The following is an 18541-nucleotide window of genomic DNA, read 5'->3' as shown; positions in this document are numbered from 1 at the left end:
TTTACCTTATAGATTTATGAATAATTACAATAATACCCCTCTATATATAAATTTTTTCAATTAAGTCAATATTTTTATTGAATAAAAATAATTTTTTTATTATTTTATATCTGTCGGGTTTCTAATTTATATATTAAATAAAAATAGTTTTTGGTATATTTTTTTGTAACTAATTAACATATTCCGATTTGAATGTATCGAAATATTGCTATATCTTTTGGTAACTTATTAACATATTTTGATTGCGATGATTTTAACTTATGATGTTTATTAGCATGATTTTTATAATTTATTGAAATGAATAATCAATCAATAAAATGAAAATTTAATATTTTTTAATTTTTTATAATATATTATTACATGTAAGTTATAAAATAAACTAAAATAAAGCAAAAAAACAAGAAGGGCAATTCTGTTATTTTATATTACTAAAATCAAATTCATCTGACATGTTTGCGAACCAAACATAACATAGAATTGAATTCTAATTTCATTTCCTGCCAACCAAATAGAATATGAAATTGAATTCCAATTCTTGATAGATTCAAATTTTTTCACAGATTTCAATTCTCTCATAAACATTCGAGCGAATCAAACGCCACTTAAATGTTCAGGGTGGAATATGAATGTTTCATCTTGCCATATAACTCCATCTCTATATATTTATTATATAAATATTTTTTAAAACCCTCAATTTAACCGTTTTGTCTTGGGATTTTTGTGTTTGAAAAAATAAAAATAAATAAATAAATAAAATAGAAGTCTAAGGTTCAAGGAAATAGAATCGGGCTGAACCAGATAAAAAATTCTAACAAATTTATTTAATCAAAATAATAATTTATAACAAATATTAATTTTTCATCATAATTTAGTCACAATAACATAATAAATTTAGTCAAAGTAAAAAGTTATATCAAATTTATTTCGTCTTAATATTTTGTCAAAATAAAAAAATTGTAACAAATTTATTTAATTGAAATAACAATTTATAACAAATATTAATTTTTCATTATAAAAATTGTGACAAAAAATATTCTTTCACAATAATAAATTATAACAAAATTATTTAGTCACAGTAAAAAGTTATAAAAAAATTTAGTGACGAAATAAAAGTAGTGAGAAAATAAATTTTGTTATAATATGTATTTTGTCATAAAAACTTTTTTTGTTTGATGTTATAATTTAACTTAATTGTGACGAAATTCACTTTTTGTGATAAAATAATTATTTTATTTTAATAAATATTTTGTCTCTGTAAGTTACATTTCATGACGAAATAGAAACGTTGACAAAATAATTTTTGTTGTCTTATTTATTTAATCATAAAATCCCTTTATATTTGATGTTTAAATATAAATTAGTTATGACAAAATGTACTTCTCTTGATAAAATAGTTAATTGATTGTGACAAATATTTTATTGCGATAAGTTAATTATAGTAACGAAATTTCATTGTTACAATAAATACTATACAATTGTAACAAACACAATTTTGTCACAATATATTTTACATGATAAGGTTGTTCTAACAAACATGTTAACAAATAAAATTAGTCAGAATAAATATATCGTGACAAATTTAGTACTTTTAGTAATAAATAATTTTGTTGAAACAATCGAAATTTCTTTGTAGTGTGGGTGTTGTTCCATGCATACTAATTATCTGTTCTTCAGCCATTTCTTTATATAAATGGAAGTTCTATGAGTCGAATACTACGTGAATTAGATTCTTGCACACATTAGCTTTGAATGCTTGTTATTGTAAAGTTGATGGGTGGGAATATTTGCACGAACAAGCACATGTTGGCTAAGCAAACCGGTCTATACGTAACCAGGTGTGCCATTGATCATCATGTTTTCGTCCTTTTATAGTATCATCTTGCACACATTAACATTGAATGCTTGTTGTTGTAAACCAGGTATTGAATTGTTTTATAAACGCTAGAGTAAGGCGTTGGAAGCCAATGGTGGAAGAAATACACATGCTCGAACAAGCTCAAAAGGGTTCGAACAAGTCGATCGATCATCTGTCTTCATTGGCGAACTCTCTCGCACCTGAAAATCCATCGACTTCCACTCAAAGGGCTCAAGATATGCCATCGAAGCGCACCAGAAGAGAATCACTTTCCGATATACCCCTTGGAAGTGAATACTTATCATACAACAGGTTATCGAGCCACCGACATATCGGTATCGGTGTTAGCATGGCAGGTGGGAGTAACGGAGTCTCATTAAGGTCTTCATCAGAACAATGGTATTAGCTTATCCGAACCGTTTCCTGTAAGTGCAGCTCGTCGTTTCGGCCTTGGCCTAGGCGGTGAGGGGTATGTTATCGGCGGTTTCGAAGCACATAATCAGCTTTTTGCATGGGATGTTATCGCAGGACAGCTTTTGCACAATTTCATCGGTTGGAAAATGTTTCAGAGAAGCATGCAAGGTGATTGCCATATTTTACATTGTATAGTCTGTGACATCAAATTGAAGTCTATGTTCCCTTCTAAAATATAACCTTATTCGTTTAAGTCCGATTTATTAGCACAAATCAAACATGAACATTTAAAAAAAGTTAACAAATAAATACTAACACAACCTTATTCGTTGGCTGTGAAGAAAACAGAGAAGAGTGGTCCAGTGTCTAGATTTGTGAAAGCTGTGAAGTTGAGACAGAGTGCAACTGCAGCTCTGCTGTTTGCAAAAACATTGATGTTGAGGGTCGATGTCTGAGCTTAAAATCAAATCAAAAGCAGCTTTTGTTTTTTAGATGTTGGTTTGGTGGTGCTGATGATATTCAGGAGTTGGTTAGGCATCCTATCATGTTTTATTGGTTGGTTAAAGTGAATTGGACGTACCAAAAGTGGATTTGTAAAAGCTGGCTGTTCATTCCTTGTGCTTCAATGGGCCATTCTTCCTTATAACTGTTTCCATCATTTGAGTTGAATTCTTTGCCATTTTATCTGTACTATATAATTTTTTGTGAAGTTTCATTTTCGCGAGTAAAAAATGTAAAAAATTCAGATTCGGGTCATATTAAGTCCGAGTTTAAAATAGAAAAATTAATAAGTTTTATTTAGAAAAAATATAATAATTTTTATTTTTAATTATATTGTTATTTTTACTTAATAAAAAAAATTATATATACATACAATTTTTTATTTAAAAAGTTAGGTCTGATTTCGAATCAGATGGAATTTTCTTTAAATCATTTAAATATGGATGAAAAAAAATTAAATTTACAGATTAAATTCGAACAGATCAAAATTTAGGGCATATGCTAAATTTTTAAAATAATATTTTTAGGATTAAAAATAACAACAATGAAATTGGTGGTACAAAATAACACAAATTAAGATACACTAATTAAAAAATAAATAATTGAAGAAACATTAGATTTGATTATGCCTATGATTCCTCCAACTTTTATAATTATAATAATTGTATAAAATAGATTTTTATTAAAACAATTAGAGTTATTGTACCGTCGAATCAACGCAAGTATATTCGGAAGACAAAACTACCAAACGTCTTTCTTAAACCCCTTTCTTGATGTCATGATCATTAGGGTTTATCTTTTACTACTCCAAACTTCACAAAACCCAGCTTATGACTTCCCCTGTTTTCATTCCCTTGATCTTCCCTTCTTAATACCCATGTAAAATCATAACCCAAATTCCCTGAACCCGATCCAAAGTACTGTTTTTTTTTTCTAAAGGAAAGAACTTTGAGATATTATGAATATGGAAGCAAGAGTTGGGGTGGTGGTTGAAGGAGGACAAATGGCTTTGAATTCAGCTCACGGAGCTGTCGTCGATGCCGGGGCTAGAAAGTCTCTACTGCCGCAACTGCAAAATGGACATTCTTCAAAGCACGGTTTGAGTCCGCAGATTGGGACCATTCAACAGCTTCTTGCTGGTGGTATTGCTGGTGCTTTTAGCAAGACTTGTACGGCTCCTCTTGCTCGTCTCACCATCTTATTTCAGGTCTGCTTTACAACTTGTTTGTTCAGTTTATCGGAGATGTTGATTATTTTATTGGTTTTAATGGTAACTTGAATGATTATTCATATATTTTAGATGGCTTGGCTAGGTGAATTTCTTGTTTCTATCCAAATTGTGTAATGTTTTTCCATTAGTGTTAATGATGAAGGCTTTAGTCAATTTAGCATGAAACAACAGAGTAGTAATGTCGGCTTATTGTTTTTTAATGATATTTTGTCATGAATTTCATACTGCTTATTGTTATTTTGAGCATGTGTGTACATTCTACCTTAATATGACTGCTGGATGGTTTACTTTCATTTAAGGTGCAAGGAATGCACTCGGACGTAACGGCATTGAGCAAGGCTTGCATATGGCGTGAGGCTTCGCGCATTATAAATGAAGAAGGGTTCAGAGCATTTTGGAAAGGCAATCTGGTTACAATCGCTCACCGTCTTCCCTATTCTTCAGTCAATTTCTATGCCTATGAACGTTACAAAAGTGTATGTTCTTACCTTTTCTAACCATCTCTTTGTTTTTTCCTTACCAAAAGTGTTATGTTCATTCACTGTTATGATTTTTGTTTTATTTTCAGATGTTGCAATCTATTCTTGGTCTGGAGAATCGAAGGGGAAACGTTGGTGCTGACCCCTTTGTGCACTTCGTTGGCGGTGGGTTGGCTGGAATTACTGCTGCCTCTGCCACATATCCACTGGATCTTGTAAGAACACGTCTCGCAGCTCAGGTAACCAGCCGTAATTTCCAAGTGAAGAAAGCAATTTAATTAGTGTACTCTTTGAACAAGATTTCACATGTGGTTGATTGTTTCCCATTTGATACGCACCATCTTTCTGTTTTTTCTTTTCACTTACCCTCCAATTAAACTATTATTGTGAACTTTGCAGAGAAATTCAATATACTACAGAGGTATTTGGCATGCTTTTCATACCATTTGTAGGGAAGAGGGTTTTTTGGGCTTGTATAAAGGACTCGGAGCAACATTATTGGTATGTTAGTTACTTTTCATCTTCAATTCTTTATTTTCCCATCTCATTGTCTATAACTGCTCTTGGAATGCTGTGTGGTGAAGGGTGTTGGACCGAGTATAGCAATAAGCTTTTCGGTATATGAATCTTTGAGATCGTATTGGCAGTTACAAAGGTAAAAATTCTTGTTGTTTTAGATTGATCAATAGTGCGTGCCCTTTTATATTGGTCGTCTCTGGTTGATGCGGTCAATCCGTAACCTGTTTGGAATTTCTTTGATTTTACATCAGGCCCAATGATTCCACTATAATGGTTAGTCTTGCCTGTGGCAGTTTATCAGGAATCGCATCATCTACAGGTTAGTAATCATGAATGGATGTAGACTTTAATGGTTAATCTAGCCCTTCGGTGTGACTCTTATCCATTTTGGTATTGTTATGCAATGATTTTTTTCCCTTTCTCAGCTGAATGGATGTAGAATTAAATGATGAATGTTTTTAATACCTTATAGTCTAAGTCGACAGACTCCAATGGTCAGGACATGGGATTATGCACTTGGTGATCTTAAATTCACCCCTTATGAATGGGCGGAAATGGTTCGAATATATTAAAATTTTACTTCGTCCTATGTCCCAAGGCCTGGTGGGAAAATATATATTACTAAAGTGGTACAAATTAGTAAGAAGCTAATTCTGAGCTCTGCATGATTTTGTTTTTCTTCACTGACAATTTGCAGCTACATTTCCCATTGATCTTGTGAGGAGGCGAATGCAATTGGAAGGGGCTGCCGGGCGAGCCCACGTTTATAAAACTGGATTGCTTGGTACTTTTCGGCATATTATCCAGTCTGAAGGCCTTTGTGGCTTGTACAGAGGGATTCTGCCCGAGTACTACAAGGTGGTTCCTGGTGTAGGCATCGTCTTTATGACCTATGAGACATTGAAGATGTTTCTATCAAGCGTTCGTTCCGATTATTAGCTTCATCTTGAACTCCCTTTTCTTCCATGAACGTTGTGTCTTTAACACTCTAGTCATTCAGTTCTCCAGATGATGAGAAAACCTGAAAGAACAGGGTAGAATCTAAAAGCAGCCAAGCTAAGATAGAATGTTGTAGGTAAATTTTTCTGTTGTTGCAATGGATATACCTTTTTTTATCCAGTATTTAGTCCCAATACACTTAGGCCTTAACATTCAGACACAATTGTCAATTTGTTCATGATCATGTCATCATCACAGTTTTGTATGTTACTCTACATGTAGCTTTTGGAGATCGGAAATAAAATTTTACAACTATGGGTGTGATTGAATTGACTTGAACGAACAAAGTTATGTTCGTGTTCATTTGATTAATTTTGAAAGTATTAATGTTCGCTTCATGTTCGTTTAATTTATCAGTATTGTGTTCATTTATTTATTTTTGAAGGTGTTCGTTTGTTTAGCATTTGTGAACATATTCGTTTAATGTTTATCAGCAAACACACTTCTTTTATCTTTTTATTTGCAAGCCAAAGAAAAATGATAAAATTACGCTATTAATCTTTAAGTTACTTGGGGTTTTACAGTTTGAATTCTAAAGTTTACCTTATGTTCAATTTAGTCCATATCTTTAACATTATTTGAAATGCAAAAAATTAAAAGGAAAAGGAGAATTGGGTAAGCGAGCTAATAAATGAGTTGATAAACAAACTTACAAACGAGCTTGTTCATGAATATAAATGAATCAAACACAACTTTGTTCGTGTTCGTTCGTTTATTAAATGAACATAAAAAAAATTCATACTCGTTTATTTAACTTAATAAACAAACTTTATACGAACAATTCATCGAACGTTCTGTACATTTACACCTCTATTTACAACTTCTAAAAAAAGTGAAACTATCATTTCTCTTGAATACTACTTCAAAATTTCTCAACAATAGAAGGCGTTGGTTTGATTCTATTTTGCTGGTGCTTGATTGGAGGGTAGGCATGAACAAGGAGGACCACTAGATGTCATACACAGTGACATCACATTGCAGCAAGTGTTGGGTGAAGTTGTAAGCATAAGAAGCATGCAGGTGGAAAGCAACCATGGAATTTATTATCAGGTTTGAAGATGCTTACTATCTTTCAGCATATTTGCAGAGATAAAAAAAAAAAAAAGGCTTCTATCTATTGAGTGCTTCCTAATAGATACAAGCCTTCTTGTTCCATAGTGATATGTCTTGGGAAAGGATTGTTTTTGAACAAGTAGGCAGGGAAGATATCTAGTCATGATGAAAAAGCAGTCAAGATCATCATACCATCATTGTCTATGGAAAGTAAGGCTATCATTGGTTCGAGAAGAACAGAATCGACGTTGATTGCTGTTGGAGAACCTTATCTCCCTTTATTCTTTAACAATTATAGTCCCCAATTTATGGACTAATTCTCCTTGTTGGCTTTGGGAGCCACTATAAATCTGTGTTTTCATCCATGAGGGCCTCAACCCCTTGTGTTTCCCCTCAACTTCCTTAGCTATTGCTTCAACAAATGATTTGTTTCCATTTCATATCTGTAAGGACCGGGTAATCTGCATCCTGAGGTCCGGATCGACATGCTTGTCGACTCGTTGCATCTGGTCCTTGGGTTGCAGATTACCTCTTCCTCACTGGCAATACAAAAAATTTGTCACAGCAAAGAGGATTTCAAGGGAGTCTACTTATGTTGCTTATATGCCCTCATTCTAAGGCGATTCATGCATCAATTGTGCCAATATTTCTCCTTGGTGTTCATTCTTAAGGGTGTAAATGAACAGAGCGTTCAGTAAACTGTTCGTGAATTTTCGTATAACGTTCTTTTATGTGCGTTTGTTAAGTTAAATAAACGAATATGAACAAAAACAAATTATGTTCATTTAATAAACGAACAAACATGAATAGAGGTGTGTTCAGTTCATTTATGTTCATGAACAAGCTCATTTATGAGTTCGTTTATCAACTCGTTCATTTATGAGCTCGTTTATCAACTCGTTCATTTATGTTCATGAACAAACTCGTTTACCCGATTCTCCTTTTCATTTTATTTTTTTTACATTTTAAATATTGGTGAAGATAAGGATTAAATAGAACACATGATAAAATTGCATTTTAAACTATGAATTTTAAGGAGTTTAAGCACGAGTGACATAATTTTATCATTTTTCTTTAGCTTGCAAATGAAATTAAAAATATAATATATAAACAAACGATAAACAAACATTAAAGCAACGCTAAACGAACACTATATGAACGCTAAACGAACATATTTATAAACACATTCGTGAATATTAAACGAACACGTTCGTGATCATTAAACGAACGCTAAATGAACACATTCATGAACACGTTCATAAACATATAAACGAACATGTTCGCAAACATTAAATGAAGCTGTTTGTGAACAATAAATAAACGAACATGAACACCTTCAAAATAAATAAAAGAAAATAAACATGATATTGAAAATTTAAACGAACACGAACTGAACACAAACACCTTCAAAAATAAATAAACGAACATGAACATAACCTTATTCGTTCAAGCTCGGTTCATTTACACTCCTACTCATTCTTGAGCTGCACGTAACAACAATGGCGTTGAGAATGATGTATTTTGCCAGAAGAGTTGTTAAGAACAGGATTTCTCTGCCTTTTGAACAGCAGCGGAGCTGGTGTTGGTCTGCCATACAGGGGAGCCATCGATATCGGTCAAGACAAAGGCACCGTCTTCTCGCCGCAGACAAATCTGGAGCCTTTGGCATTGACGGGTTTGTCATAATTCGCCATCCAAACAACTGTTTTCTCCTTGAGAGTTTATAAACCAAATTGAAAAGCAGTAAGCATTCTCACCAACAAGATAAAAGCCACAAGTGAACGTGGTGTCCAGTGAAGTTAACAGGTCTGATCATGATTTTTGACGGAAAGATGCATGCCTCTCTGCTATAACAGGTATGGACATGAAAGAATCGTTAACAAAGGTGACTGTGAGAACATACTGCAAACATCAGCATTCCGTTAATCCAGTAACAGCAACGGTGGTTAAAGGTTGAGCGATGAATTTACTATAAATTGATAACATTAGTGATTAAAACGTTATTTTTAAAATATTAGTGAGGAAAAGAGAAATTTACTCAAAAATTAGTGACCTATTAAGTAGTTTACCCTTTTATTTTTTCAGTTTTTTTAACCACTAAATGATGACAAGGTAATTGTTCAAAACATTTTTTTAACCAATTCACAATGCATACATACTCTAATGACACAACTGCTCTCTTTTTTTATTTGTTTATTTTTTGATGTATTTATTTATTTGTTTGTTTATTTTTTTTATGTATTTTGATATAACATTTTATTTAATATGCTTATCCAATACTAGGATATAATTAATTTAGGATTGTTCAATATCTTTTAAAGTTTTATTTTATTTTAATAAATATTACATAAGAGTATAGTAATGAAATTTGTATATATATTTTTTATTTTCTTCCTTCTTTTTCAAATATACCAAGCAATAGAGAAAAAGAATCATATTTCACTCCACAATTTGAGTTACAGGGTTTGTTCTAAGAAAAAAAGTAGCCAAAATAAACTTCGTGAAGAATGGAGAACTTAACCAAATTATCTTTCACTAATAGTAGCGGCAAGAAATGAGGGAGTATACATATTCAAAAAGGATATAATTATTATCGAATATTTGAAGCAATTGATATGAGATTGTTTTAATTTAATTAAAATTTTAACTTTACAATCTTAAAAATACAACAATATTAAATATTTAATGAAAAATGTTACACTACATGTTTAAACCATTTAGTAAATAAACCTTCACCGTTGATTAAAATCATTTTCTTTTCTGATAATGAAACATGGTGATTGTCATATATGGCTTGAATTTAAAAGCAAATAAACCGAAACCATGAATCCCTGCAAGCACCAAAAGCTGGAACAGGGTTTGCAGGTAAGCACCGAAATGCCAATTAATAGTGATCATATACAAGGGCTTTGTATAGCAAAGAAAATAGGGAAATTAATAGGATAGGCCCGGAACCTAGGTTCGGATCAAATGCTCATCCTTACTACAGGCCTCACTACAGTTTCGATTCACAAGCATAGTTCAGTATCCTTATGATTATAAAATATGGTTTATATATATCGGAACCCTACGGAGGGAGAAATTATTTGATGGACCCGACCCACCATGGATAACGTGGTGAACCAGGTTCATCTAATAAATTTTTCCTACGGAGGGGAGCAAATAAGCAGGGATGGAAATTAATGCATCAACATAAAATCATTCACAACAAACATTCTTTCCAAAGGCACGAGGTTTTATACCATCTTAGCAATAAATTCACACTTAATGAACAACAACAGGCAACTAAGAATCAAGTATATCTAAAAGACGTTACCAGCTGACCTTGCCCAGCACAACTATAAGATAGCTAATTGCTCCTGAAAATTCTGCACTTACTTTTTTCTTCTCAAAGGAGGGCTATTTGAGTAAAAACAGTCAGCAACGGCTAAAGAGAACTCATCTGAATATCTCTATTCCATAATCTATTCAATCATATGAGTGTTTTTTTGTTTCCTCGAGTCATTCTTTCTCTGAGGAATTGACTCAAAGATCAGCAGAAGCTAAAAGTAACTTATCTGAGTATCCCTTCCATGAACATTTGAGAAGCCAAATTATTTTATCAACAACCATTTAATCCCAGAGTAAAACACGTGATTTAAATAGTAGATTTATCATAATCTGATGGAAATAAAACACTAAATGCTAATTATATATACACAGTAACTAGTATCACCTTATAGAGAAGGTTTTCAAACATAAGGCTAACTGTGGACTACAGAAAACAAACAAATCAAAGATACCGATATGCTACTGCACATACCATTACAGTGGAGTAGAAAATCACAATCATGAAATACATAAGAATAGCATCAAAATATACGGAATATTCCAAAAACAATGTCAGTTTAATCAACGGTGAATTCCGTCAACAAAAATAACATTGGATGTAGATCAGTTTACATGCTATAGACTGTATGATCTACAGCTCACTGTAATTGCGCCAAACTGCACGAAATTCCTCACGGAAAGTAGTAAGACGAGCCTTCAGGTTAGGTGTTCTAAAACTTGCATGAAGGATGGTGGCTGAGAAAGAGAGCAAGAGAAAGAATTAGAAGAAAAAATGACATCTCAAGGGGGTAAATGAGAAAAAAGAGAGAAGATCACTGACCAAGCAGTGCAATGCCAAGTGCCCAGAATACAGTCAGTAGACCGCAGGATACATACCAAAGGATGAAACTCACTGCAACAAGTGGTAAAATTAGTTGCTTTATACACTACATTGGATTGCAAACAGAATTGTTCTGACTTCTTAAGAAAGAAAATTTCCAAAAGATATTGATACCAGATGAGAATACGAAGACAAAGACCCAACGAGGTCGACCACATATGTGAATTGTTCTTTTAGGACGACCACGAAACAGGTCTGACAATAATGAAAAAGTTAATAACCAAATCAAGAATATATAGTCTGCAAAGTAATCAAAACTTACGTTAGAGGGGGCCTCATCTTAGCAGCTAAATGTGGAGAGAATTGCCTCACAGTTCTAGTCACCTTCTCACTAAAAGTACCAGCAAAGCTGTAAAATAATAAACAAATTGTTAAAGACATGAGTCAAGAGCTAAATCTAACCATATCTCAACCTTAAATGCTAGGGCTCAGACATCCATTTCCAAGGTAACATTCAAAATAACGTCACTGGATTGAAATTCAGAACAGTAAACAAAGGGTTAAGGTCTAACATTGCCTACCTATCATTCAGAAAAGCAATGCTGAGCGCTGTTAAGATCGCAGCTAAAATGGCAACCGGTCTCCTCAGGAATCCTAAACCTACAAAATAAATAAATAACGCAATACATATATGTATAAATAAATATACATGTACTAAAAATAAACTAGAGCGCCACCGTTGATTTTATCTACTTACCAAGAATGACAACAATCAGGATGAAATAATTGGTCCGATAGCTGCAAAGCGAAAGAAGAACATAAAATTAAAGCAAAAAACTAACAGAAATAAAGTATTTGATACAGTATTCGTAAAAGCACATTCAACATCAATATTCAATAATCATCATTTTCTACAACAATTTTTCTTTATTTTTCTCTTCTTGGAATTACAAACAGCTCCGGTTGAGATTCAAATTCGAATTAAAGAAATTACCCAAAAAAAACTCGAATAAAGGAAGTAAATAACATAAAAGATTAAAGGAAAAAAATTACTAGTAGAGATTGCATTTAAGGCGGCTATTCCATTTGGCGTAAGATCGAGGGACGGTGAAACGAGAGAAGAACTCCGGGAGAGGACGCGGCGGAGATGACCAATCAACTTCACGAAGCGCATAAATCAGATCCTCTGCGGTTACGTTTCCCCAATCCATTGGATTTGATTATGTTCGAGCCTCTAAATGAAGTTATTTTTATGGGAAGCTTACAGATTGTTTGGAAGTGTTTCTTTAGAGAGTTTTTGCTTTGAACATAAGAAGTAACAAATGGCCATGGGGTTTCAAAATTAAGATTGCTTAAGAGCTACGGAATTGTGTTTCGTTTCCGAGATGAATGCAAAAGCCAATGTAAAATAAAATATAATGCTAAGGCCGGGTTCGAACGGGGGACCTCTAAGCGTGTGAAACTAATGTGATAAACAACTACACACCCAGACAACTTGCTTGGGTTTAGGGTTTTATGTTAATTATTGAATAATAAGTGAAACTGTGGTTTAAAGAAGTCAATTATTTTGCATCCAAAAAGATCCAAATGAAGATATTTTTATATGAATTTATTTTAATTTATTTAATCGATACAAACAAAACAGTAGAAACATTGCTAATTGTATGGGTTATATAATAATTTGATTTCTATCGAATTGAATGATAATTAAGTAAATTTTTAAATACAATATAGTGTTAATTGAATTGAATGATGATTAGGTACATTTTTTTAAAATTATAGTGTTAATTGAGTTAATTGTTATTTTTTTTTCACAACCAAGTAATCTCAGTAGTTAAGGGACTTGATGTTATCACTTTAAGTTATGAGTTCGAGCATCATACATGCAGGATTACAAGTATTCATTATCAAATGGACGATTGTATATTTAAACATATATTACCTTGTATTCACTTATATTTAACAAAAAAAATAGCGATTAACAAATTTTTTTTAAAATTTAATAATAAATTTTTCAATAAAAATCAATTAAGTTTTTTTTTAAAAAAATTAATATTTATTTAATTATAAAGTTTAAATAATTATTTAAATAAGATATTTTTTTATCATTAACATGTTTAATTATAACATGATCAAATAAAGGTACATTTATTTTATAGGTCTCACATAAAATAAAGAACAAGATTTAGATGGACGAGAAAAAACATTACTTTCAAATTATTTAAAGAATATATACTTTGTAAGAATAATTATTTAAATTTAAAATCTTTAAAAGAAAAAAAAAACAATATAACTCTCGGCAATAACACCGAAAATTCACTCTGACGCACATTATTTATCTGTCAGACACCCTTTTATCTTTATTTACCAATCTAAAATCATTTACAGGAAGACGCGCCCTATTCATCGCGTCTTACATTGATCTAGCACCACGTGGGGTAAGACGCGGCCCATGCACTACGCCTTATGCTGACATGGCGACATGCTGGCTAAGGCGCGGTGCATGGGCCGCGTTTTCTGCCATGTAGGGGTATAGCGCAGTGCATGGGTCGCGTTTTTGTTTTAATTCTGACACGCGTCAGAAAGTCGCGGTGCATGAGCCGCGCCTTTGCTTTAGTTTCGTAACCACCCCCCATTCACACCCCTATTCCCTCCCTATAAATACATCAATTCTTAATCATTTTCATTACACCAAATTCTATCAACTTCTCTCAAATACTCTTATATTCTATCATAGCTCTTTAAGGTATATTTTATTATATTTAATATTTTGTTAGTATTTTATTTAACTATTTAAATTTTTTAATATTTTATTTAATTAATTTTTCTTGCAGTTATAAAATGGAAGACGGTCTGCTTCGTTTGGATGGAAATCATATATCTCGATATTTGGCTGATACGATAATATTTTTACGTTTTAATTTAATTTAAATTATTAGTAATAATTTATTTATTTAATGCATGATTATTAGTTTATAAATTAATTTTTGTAATTATTAATATTTTAAGAAAGCGACCGTATATTAGATTCTTTTATTAGGAACCTTAAGTTAACGATACCTACCCATGTTTGGCCGTATTTAATCGAGGCTGGATTCAATCACGTAGCTGGATATGAAGGCCATTGTAAGATAGAACCAAACCTGATTTCTGCATTACTGAAGCGGTGGAGGCCGGAGACTCACGCATTCAATCTTTCGTGAGGAGAGTGCACGATTACGCTTGAGGATGTTTCTATGCACTTGGGGCATATGGTGGATAGAGATGTGATTTCAGGGATGGCGTACAGTAACTGGACTACTTTGTGCCAAGATTATTTAGGAGGTGTCCCGCGAAATTTTAACGGTGGTTGGATACCATTAAATTGGTTAGATGCAAATTTTTGGAATTTGAGTGAGGACGCCTCAGAGGATTAAGTTAAAATGTATGCACGAACATGCATACTGCAGCTGATAGGAGGGTTGCTGATGCCGGATAAATTGCGTAACCAAGTTCACTGTATGTGGTTGCGACATCTTGGCGACTTTCATCTGGCCGGATCACTGAGTTGGGGCTCGATAGTTTTGGCATTTCTATATAGGGAGATGTGTCGAGCGACTGACTACAGGAAAAATACTATCGGCAGATGTCTCCTTCTGTTGCAGTCTTGGGCATGTCCTGTTGTGAAGAACCCATTCGTATTTCCGCTACTATTGAGGTAATTACAAAATTGATTTCGTTATTAATCATTTTATCCAGTGTATAATAATTTTTTTTCCTTGAATAGGTGGTCTATTGACAGGAAAAATCATCGGGATCTACCTAATGAATTAGAAATAATCAGGCTGCTAATCGATCAGAAGGATGGCACAGAGGTATGCATTTTAATGTTTAAAAATCGATTTTGTATTATAGTTATATAATTAGATTATTATTTTGATAAGAATTATATATATTTGTTTTAGTTTGAATACGTTATATATTCTAATGATAATATGAGGATGTGCATCCCACCTGAGTTGAGAGGCCCATCAGATGTTTGGATGGCGGAGGTCCCTCTGATCTGTTATGCGATTATCGAGTGGCAACCCACTGATCTCGTGCTCCGACAATTTGGTTTTGTACAACCAATTCCGGAAGCACCTCGCAATATGGAGCAGTTGCATAACAGAAATAGACGCGGCAAGGCGGATACAGATTGACTGGTTAAGTATTATGAGTGGGTCATGATATGAGAGGATCGACATCGGTGCCTTCCCTATAGAGAGCCCATTTATATTGACCACTTGATGGTTGCAGATGATTATTATGAGCGGTTCAACAGTAACGGGAAACTGTTTCTGTTTTTCGAGGATGCACGAGGATGGAGCATTAATCGATGTCGATAGAGACGTGCACCGTCACAACCCCATCATCCCCCGACTCGTGGTCGGAGAGCAAGTGCTTTCGGTTCGTCGTCAGGTGCACCACCGAAACCTTCACAACAACCACCGTCTGCAGCGACGTACACCCCGCAGCCATATCTGATGTCGCCACTACCTTTCCCTTACCAGATGTCGTCGCCACCACCGTCAAAGAGTTATATGACCCCTCCTGGAGGATATTATGGGTCTATGTTTGTAGATCCGACTTGGGGTTCATATACTGGTTATTTGGCGGGTACAACCTCATCACCGATGAACACCGTACAAACACCTCTTGTACAGTTTTCACACCCATTAATGTATGTGTTTTCTGAGTTTTCCCAATTTTTTATGAGCGGTGGGATAGTCAGTCATACACTTCCAGGGTCCTTATTCTATGGAGGTTCTACATCGTCATTAGTTCCTCATCAACAAAATGTATCTACTCCTGACGAAGATGATGACGACGACGACGATGATGATGATGATGATGGTGATGATGATGACAGTGAGGAGTCAGAACCAGTTATACAAAGAAATCCTCCTTGAGACAGACAGCCACCGCCCTGCGAAACACATTCGCACCGCAGACATCGATAGATTTTGATATTTTATTATATTTGTATTTAGTTGTTTATTGGACTTTTTTAAATTTTTATTATTATTTATCATTTAATACTTAATTTATTTTGTTAATTTTGTTGGAATTTTTGTTAATTTATTTTGTTAATTTTGTTAATTTTGTTTATTACCATTTAATATCAGTTATTGTAATTTGTTTATTATTTACCATTTAATACTTATTGTAAGTTTGTTGTATTTAAAATTATATTCAAATACCAAATTGCTATTAGTTTGATAAAATTTAATAATTGTGTTCGATAACTTTCTTAAGTTTGTCACTTATTATCTCTTTTATTATAAGCACATATAACACCAACGTCGAATCTCGTTTTCTTGTATCATTTTTTTAATCTTCATCAGCAATTATCGAATGCCATTAACTTTAAATAAATGTAAATTAAACTATAAGAATTATTATTTGATAAACAACAACTACATCAGTTCCTCATCAATGGTTACTTGATGACAACAGAAATGAACATGTTCTTCTAGTGTGTCATGAGTTTCTACAATGCCCACATTTTTTGTCGTATCTAGATTTTTCTCGAATATCTATATCATAATGAATTCGAGTAGATTTTGGACGACTACGGTCCCTCAATAAAGTCGGATCTGGTACAATCAGAACTCAATTCTGAACCTCATTAGGGTCTTTGTCATTACATATGGGGGGAACTCAAATTCGTATACCTTAAACACTTCTGATAGTAGGTATATACGGGATCCACAAAACGGTTATAGTCTTGACGGGTATGCGAGCAAGATGCTATCACATGAGAGCATGGATACTTCAGAGCTTGAAAAAACCCGCAGTCACACCATCTGTCTCGTAGATTTACTCTTAACGACACAACTTTAATCCCTTGAAGAGGTCGCGACAACTCTGTGACACGAAACAATTCATGCGTTCTAGAGAAGCTTGTTACAGACATTCCATTTGATGCATCAATTTTTTTGTAGATCTGAAACTAATCTAGGGTGATAGACATGACCGCCTTGCATCCAGGTTTGAGTTTTTCCCCCGAGCTTCACAAAAAGCGTCCTCAAACGAAAATATGTAGTTTTTACCAAAGCTGCTACAGGTAAGTGATGTGAACTCTTTAAGGTCGAATTGATTGCCTCAACCAAGTTGGTCGTCATGTGTCCATATCGATATCCACCATCATATGCGTTTGTCCACATTTCTTTATCGATGAGGCTGATGTAATCGTATCCTTCCTCGTTCTTCGCCCGTAAATCTTGAAGCATGGATTCAAATGTTTGAGGTAGTAGTTCGTAACCTGATCATAAAATGTAGACCTTACTAACTTTGTTTGTTTAAAAAATTAAAATGATCAAAAGAAAAAGGGTAGTTTCGCTTACCCATGCACACAAGTAATTGGCGCTAATCATTCTTCTTGAACCTTCCATGGTAGTTCGCAGCAATGTATTGGATACAATACCTATATTGGATAAATGGTGGCTGCCATAATGGACCCAAAAACTCCATTGATGCTTTGATCTCAGCTCCGCTATCTGAAATAACACAGATTTTTTTCCTCGTGATAATATGTGAACGTAAGTTTCGAAGGAAAAAAGCCCAAGAATCTGTATCTTCTCCTTCAACAAGAGCAAAAGCAACTGGAAGAATGTTGCGATTATCATCTTGGACAACTACCAATATTAAAACTTGCTTATATTTTCCATACAAGAAAGTTCCGTCGATCTAGACCACATGCTTGCAATATTTGACATCATTAATGCACTGTGGGTAAGTCCAAAAAACCATGTAGAATTGGCATTGATCGTTAAGAACTCGATCATTATGGTATGCATGGGAGGTTTCGAAGTCCACAATTATCCCAGGATTCAACCTCCGCACCAGCCTAAACCAACTTGGAAGTTCGTTGTAAGATGCATCCCATTCGCTGTGAAGTTTTTTAATGGCATTCTGCTTTGCCTTCCATGCTTTTCTGTATGAGACGAAATACCCATAGTACGATTGTATAGCTGAAATCAACACAACAATAGTTATATGCGAGCTTGCTTTTGCCATGGGCATGATGGCTTGACATATCACTTCAGAGTCTAAGTTGGGATGATCTTGGTTGATCTCTCCAACACAACATATGTGAGGACTGTTGTATACCGTTAGTTCTCATATATTGTTTTTCATCTTCCTCTTCCTCTTCGATTCGCGAACCATCTAATTGCATCCATTTTCACGTAGGCACAATGGCATACATATTTTTCTGTCGTAGAGCGGGCGACTCTGGATTGAACATAATTACATATATTGTAATTTTTTATAGCCATCATCGCTTCTTCTTTGCTTGAAAACTTCAAGCCTAAATG

At 33.8% G+C, this 18541-nt stretch overlaps 1 protein-coding gene, 1 long non-coding RNA gene and 1 pseudogene across 2 annotated transcripts; 1 reads left to right on the top strand and 2 right to left on the bottom strand.

Moving 5' to 3' along the window:
* The first annotated feature begins 3585 nt into the window (after positions 1–3585).
* Positions 3586–6115, top strand: LOC120142433 (mitochondrial substrate carrier family protein B-like). Its single transcript, XM_039157137.1, has 7 exons — positions 3586–3977; positions 4301–4477; positions 4570–4719; positions 4880–4981; positions 5065–5135; positions 5251–5318; positions 5697–6115. Exons 1-7 carry the CDS (start codon positions 3729–3731, stop codon positions 5936–5938), a joined length of 1059 nt encoding a protein of 352 aa, XP_039013068.1. The 5' UTR covers positions 3586–3728; the 3' UTR covers positions 5939–6115.
* Positions 6116–8450: 2335 nt separating this feature from the next.
* LOC120142437 lies at positions 8451–17873 on the bottom strand. Its single transcript, XR_005517846.1, has 3 exons — positions 17862–17873; positions 13407–13410; positions 8451–8523 (listed from the first exon to the last, which is right to left on the bottom strand). It is a non-coding gene; the product is annotated as an uncharacterized LOC120142437 (long non-coding RNA).
* LOC120142434 lies at positions 10826–13156 on the bottom strand (annotated as a pseudogene).
* Positions 17874–18541: the final 668 nt, after the last annotated feature.

This window comes from Hibiscus syriacus, unplaced genomic scaffold (assembly GCF_006381635.1).
Source record: "Hibiscus syriacus cultivar Baekdansim isolate YM2019G1 unplaced genomic scaffold, ASM638163v2 tig00110828_pilon, whole genome shotgun sequence".
In the NCBI taxonomy this organism is placed as follows: domain Eukaryota; kingdom Viridiplantae; phylum Streptophyta; class Magnoliopsida; order Malvales; family Malvaceae; genus Hibiscus; species Hibiscus syriacus.
This window is presented reverse-complemented; position numbering and strand designations above follow the sequence as displayed.

Coding starts and splice junctions, on each gene's coding strand:
- LOC120142433 (XM_039157137.1), top strand. CDS start 3,729: ATGAATATGGAAGCAAGAGTTGGGGTGGTGGTTGAAGGAGGACAAATG. Junction 4,478..4,569: donor CCTATGAACGTTACAAAAGT/GTATGTTCTTAC, acceptor TTTTATTTTCAG/ATGTTGCAATCTATTCTTGG. Junction 5,136..5,250: donor TCGTATTGGCAGTTACAAAG/GTAAAAATTCTT, acceptor ATTTTACATCAG/GCCCAATGATTCCACTATAA.